Source organism: Hyla sarda, chromosome 7, assembly GCF_029499605.1.
Source record: "Hyla sarda isolate aHylSar1 chromosome 7, aHylSar1.hap1, whole genome shotgun sequence".
NCBI classification, from domain to species: domain Eukaryota; kingdom Metazoa; phylum Chordata; class Amphibia; order Anura; family Hylidae; genus Hyla; species Hyla sarda.
Genome location: NC_079195.1, coordinates 59,120,510 through 59,126,530, shown reverse-complemented (window position 1 = coordinate 59,126,530; position 6,021 = coordinate 59,120,510). Strand labels below are relative to the sequence as shown.

Below are 6,021 nucleotides of genomic sequence, written 5' to 3'. Positions count from 1 at the left end.
AAACAACCCATGCTTATTGTATTATAAGCCAAAGTTAACTACCTGAGTGCTTGCAAATCCTCCATATGGGTTCTGTTGTTTTCCTATCCACTGAGCAGTGCTAGAAGCCTCATTGATGTCTGTCTTTGTTGGATTATCCAAAGAAAGATGAGCCAGAACTACATATGAAGCCAACTCCACCTCATTTGAATTGGGTCGAGACCACAAAAGGTCCTTGGCAGGAGTGTATGGGTTTGCTGGCCAGTAGGTATCTCCATCTGTAGGATACATCAAAGCAAGGGCCCACCTATGTTGAGATCTAATAGGGTCTTTAATGGAGTCAATTAATGTCCCACTGGTAAGGTGGAAGATGTTGTTAGAAGCAATGACAGTCCCTACTTGGGTCTGTATTGCACAGTGGTGGCACTGGCGGTATAGGGATGAGGTTATATAGTAAGCACAATACTTCTGAAAAGTCCTTCCAGGAGTCTGATAAGATTCGTATCGATTCAGGTCTGGGTATCTACCTGTCTTATGTAGATGCAATATGTCAGAATCAACATAATCTAGAGTTAAAGTATAACTGAGTACCCTACTTGGATGAGTTTACCTTACTTCAGACAGCTTTTAAAAAGCTAAAATGCTGTCTAAAATTAGGCACAATTGTCCAAGCAGAGTTCCAATTCCTAGTTCCCTTCTAAAAAGGCAGTGAGTACATGGACAGTGAAATAAAGAGATATGGGATGAAAAGACTGTAGAGATAACATCTCTTAACCAATGATTTACATGATCATAAGCCTGACCTTAGTATAGACTATAAATATTTGACCAGTAAAGGATTGAATCCCTGACAACTCTGCTGAGCACAAAGTATTGTGTCCCCTCCAATGTTTATCTAGACATATAATGCAGCTGTACATTCCATTTATGATTGTACCTGCATTTACAGCCTTGTCATGAAGTTCATACAAGAGGGAATCCCTTAGTTCATAGTCTCTGGATAATGTGAAGGCATAGGCGAGGATAGCCTTTGTATAGAGGCTGTCAACTTTGGAGACACTATCACGCAGACATTTAAGGGCACATTGTACCATTTCATCCTGCAAAGATAATACTTAATGTCAACATTTACAAAAAGAAGACAAAAATGATCCAGTATATATTATATTTTTTTACCATTAGCATTTGCCAGTTCACACCATTGTGCCAATATTCACATAAGAAGTTAATGGATTGTAATTTTTAAACATTAGGACATATTTTAGCACATTTACCTTGAGATAGGAAACATTATATATTGGGCTTTGTGTTTACAAGGTCAGATTCAGACATGTATAACGGGGCCTGGTCATAGCGTCATTGTATCTGGGTTCCCTGCGGTACTTCTGAATTTAACTTAGGACTTAGACTAATACTATACAGGCACACAAATATATTCTTATGATCCTGTTATATTGGATTTGGTGTGGTGTGGTTAAAGAATGTTGAAAGTGTTTAAGTCTCTTAGGTACTTACCTCCAGAGGATGCTTAGCCTCAAGGAGAGACACAGTGACATATGCACTTAAAGAAACATCATCATTAACACCTCCCTGGTGAACAGAGAGAAATGTCATTAGTTAATATCCCAGGTATAATGGCACCAGCAATCTTCAATCTGCTGTCTTGAACAGCTCCATAGACCATGCATGGAGTGGTGGTGGCAATGTACAAAACAAGATTTGGGTCCACATTCTTAAGATCACCACCCACTTATATTCTCCCATTGACAAGGTTGTGAACCATTGCTATTAGTATTCTTACTGTAAAGGTATCTTAATATATAATAAATATATCCCACCTTCAACGAGGCCTTGAAGAGTTTTCCCCTGTTTTGGAAGCAGCCACTGGGTAATTGATTTTTTCTAAGCCATGCAGCAATGTCCTGAATATATTTTGGGTCCACATATATATAATGTGAAGCTGCATCCAAAGCCTTCATAACAAAGGCTGACAACCTAGAAAAGGGAAGAATTTGAAAGTTGGAGATAAGGCAGAAGAAATTATCCTAATCTACAGTAGGGATCTCCAACTTGTGGCTATACAATGTTATGAAAGTACGACTCACATCATTGACAATGACAATGCAGCCAATGGCTGTCCAGGCAGGTGTGGAGCCCTAGTTTTGCTTCAGCTAGAGAGCCACAGGCTGCAGATTCCTAAAATAAAGTTGAGGTACTTACCAGGTGTTACCGTCTTCATCATTGTCCCCAAATGTGCTAAAAGATCCATCATCCCTGCAGTACTTTAGTTCCCTCTGATACCCTGGTAGAATTTTATAAAGTTCAATATCTACTTTCTCAGTGTGCTTTTATATATGCAAACAATGGTCATCCACGTGAATATTGACAATCTAAGTAATAACTTTGGCACATATTGGCCGGCATTTATCATTGTAGGTGTAAGTGAAGCATTTTTCTACATCCTTTTTTTTTTTTTGCTGGTAATGTGTAGGCGCACAAAATTTATTAAATGGTTGCAGAGTGTTTAATACATTTTGTGCAGGTCATATATTCTGAAATGTTACTCTTCACATACACCATAAAGCTAAGTCTGGGCTGGTGTACTTCAGAGACTTTTCAGCTGCTTTGTGCCTTTTTTTTATAAAACCAGTTCATAAAGCCCTTCCATATCATGTGTATTGCCAAAATCTGTGGATTGCAACTCAAAATCAGCAGAAATGTGTAAACCAAAAGGCGCAAAAAAGTAGCAAATAGACCTTGCCCTTTTTTGCACCTTTTCTAGACACAAAAAACTGTCTAAAGACAATGATAAATGTATGCCATTGTGTCACATCATACTTTTCTACTCACTTATCTCCTTACACATTAACCTGTGCGCCATTTTTTCATCTTACCATGTAAAATGTAACCGATTCCTTCTTTTCTAACCTCTTCCGAGAGCAGGTTTACACTGGCCAGGTAGTCCAAGAGGTAGATATTAGGAACAAACCTGACCATATTTTGCTCTCCGCAGCCACTGGGGCGCTGAAGCAGTTGCTCAATACCTTCAAGTGCAGACCCCATTAGATCGCCTGTCAGAAATAGAGCCATATGATACATTTAGGATTTAAATAAGGGCATACAGGACTTCAACCTCATAACAAACAAAAAGACCTATGGAAGTGGCTGAAACTCCAGATTTTACCCATCGTAATGTATGGGGTAAAATTTGCCATAAGACCTGCAATATATTTCTTCTGTTTATTCTGGACATACCCTCATACAAGGCTACAACTCATAGAACAATAATATGGAAAATAATAATAATAATAATAATATGGAAAAACATCAGCCATAGATTGTACTTGCCAAAAATACTTTCTTTGGTCTTCATCTTTAAGAATGCACAAAAAATGTCCTATGTGTGTAAAGCTGGCCAAGGGCATAAAACTTCCAAATTATTTTTATAAAAGAAACATATATATATATTTATATAAATATATATATATATATATATATATATATATATATATATATATCCTAATGTGTATATGTGTGTGTATTTATGTTCCAGCATAACTTTCAAATGGCTAGAGATATTTTTATGAAACTTGGTACACCTGTTACGTATATGCCAACTAAATATATATAGGATAGTAAAATAAACCCTAACCTGTCCTTTTTTTTGCAATGGTTTTTGTGTAAAGTCCCATGCAAGTCTATGGGACTTCCGATACCTTACTCCACAAGCTCTGCATCTACTAAAGTGTGTTGGTCCAGCTTGCAAGCAATGCCCCTCATACGGGATATAAAGTTGGCATATGAGGTTGTGAGGACAGAATATGAGGATGGGATATGATGATGGAATATGAGGCCAAAATATGAGGTCTGAATATGCGGACAATATATAAGGTCCAGATATGAGTACAAGAGAGTGATTGTTGTTTTTCCTTGTCCTATGAAGTTTAGGTTGGAAGACCAAGCAAAGCCTGATCCTCTGCTAGTTTATCATAAAAATTATGTCTATACAGTCCTGTATTATAGGAGAAGTTTAAGGGACAAATGCCCTAGGTCCTTCAACAACTTCCTTAGGACTCTTTAAAAAAGCTCTATAGAGCCAATGATATATTTGAACGTGTTGCATGCCAGAACATACTTTATTATGGATCTCCCCTTTACTGGTTATATATTATTTATGTGCCTTACCCACAACAGAAAAAATGGCAACTGCAGAGTCTGGCACCACTCCGGGCGGTAACTTAATGGAAATGGTCTCACTGGAAAGGTTTGCTTAAAAAACAGATAATAAGGGTAAAGTTAACAACTGGTTTTCTGGATCAAGTAGAAATAATGTTGATATTAATATCATATTAGTTGTGTTATAAACTAATGGCTCCTAATAAATAGAATAAAACTATGGAGTTTGTCTTGAACTGAGGCTCCATTTGTTATTGGGTTAAAGGAAAACGGTCATTTGTTCACCCACACTAAACCCAATACACTGTGTTATAGTGTGGGTGAACAGAAGACCGATGAGGGGTTAATCGGTTAAATACATACCTGCACTCCGGAGATCTCTCCCTCTGAAGATCGTCATTCATCTTCAGTGAATTGCACGCTCGAGGTGGGCCCCCCAGCTCAATTTGAATGTTCATTGTCGCGGGTCATGTGAGTGCTGCGCTGACTGAGCGCTTACGTGACCCGCAACAATATAGACCCTTCAACATTGGGTCTATACTTAGTAAATGTAAACTCTTGTCATCACTGCATCTTCCTCTAGGAAATATAGGCAAAAGTTTGCTGCTTACTTTAGAGGAGGCTGTTGAGCTGTCGATGGATCTTTTTACCTGCAGCTGTAGTTGGATTTTTATGGCTATATAGTTTTTTATTATCATGACTTTTGTCCAGTAAATGTCAAGATTGTTGACACATTTACTTCTATCATATATTGGTTCTTTAAAATGAATTAGTTGCAATAAAGTAAATATTATCAGTGCGAAAAATACTATACCTCCACCACAGAGAATGGAATTATGGGACATCTCCACTGGCACACCCTCCGCCTGTCCAAAGATGAAGAATAAATATGATTTAGAAAATACAAAAGAGGTTCTCCCCTTTGGATCCCTTGACAATAGGCACATCAGCAATAAGCTGTAATCTTAGGGAAAACTGTGCAATAAGTGTTCAGTTTTCCTGTAACGCCACCAGGGGTGAAAAAATGAAGCATTATGCAGTTCCGATTTAAATAAACTGTTAATTATTGTAATGCAGAACAGTATAGGCCCTCTAGAGCAAGAGAAACTCTTTGTAACTGCACTTCAGTCTGGTCATGGATCCTGAATAGTTTACTTACTTAGAATATGCTAATAGGCTATATGAAAATTTTATTTATATGCTGTGAAACTCTTTTAAAGGGAGATATCCAGCCAAAAGTGGTAAAAAAACAAGCTTAAATAAGATATATATATATATATATATATATATATATATATATCAGCTCACCATGACTCCACAAAGCATCCCAGCTGATTTGTTTCAAAATCGCCCCATAAACAGGCTTTGCAAATCCTGAGTCAGCTAAAGAGTTTACACACTAGGCTTGTTTCCTGTGTGAGCTGCAGGGAGAGGCTGCTGTGAGAGTGAGCAGTGAGGGTGTGTGTTGCCCTCCAGCCAATTAGGGACACTCAAACACAGCACACTGAAGTTGTCAGCTCTCTGTCTCTGAGCTTGGGGGAAAGGGAGTGTGAAGTGTCCTCTACAGTAGACACTAGTAATCAGTCTGATAAGATCTCCTGGACTTCCTGCCTGGAGAGAAACAGGGTATGTGCTCAGCAAAGATTAAACTTCACATTGCAAAGTTATATAACTTTATCATGTGCAGCTAGACAAAGGTAATTTCATTTGGCTGGAGTTCTCCTTTAATGAAATACTCCTAAAGGGGTACTCCACTCCTGGATAGGGGATAAGATGTATGATTATGGGGCATCCGGCCGATGAGACCCCCCCCCCTCTGTTGTTGGCATAGTCAGATGGCCCTTTACACATTAGATGGTCAGCCAG

The 6,021-nt window shown here is 38.3% G+C and overlaps 1 protein-coding gene across 3 annotated transcripts in view; it reads right to left on the bottom strand.

The window, feature by feature from the left end:
- The window catches only part of LOC130281672 (alpha-2-macroglobulin-like protein 1), a 152,088-nt gene that overhangs the window by 19,956 nt on the left and 126,111 nt on the right, over positions 1-6,021 (bottom strand). For all 3 annotated transcript variants that reach the window (XR_008846075.1, XM_056529137.1, XM_056529136.1), the window contains 8 exons: positions 4,970-5,021; positions 4,165-4,248; positions 2,874-3,050; positions 2,200-2,281; positions 1,818-1,974; positions 1,495-1,569; positions 917-1,079; positions 43-257 (listed from right to left, as the gene is read on the bottom strand). Coding sequence is in view for 2 of the 3 variants with exons in the window: in XM_056529137.1 (XP_056385112.1) it covers positions 43-257; positions 917-1,079; positions 1,495-1,569; positions 1,818-1,974; positions 2,200-2,281; positions 2,874-3,050; positions 4,165-4,248; positions 4,970-5,021 (1,005 nt within the window). In the remaining variant the exon portion in view is untranslated. The remainder of the gene's footprint in view (positions 1-42; positions 258-916; positions 1,080-1,494; positions 1,570-1,817; positions 1,975-2,199; positions 2,282-2,873; positions 3,051-4,164; positions 4,249-4,969; positions 5,022-6,021) is intronic.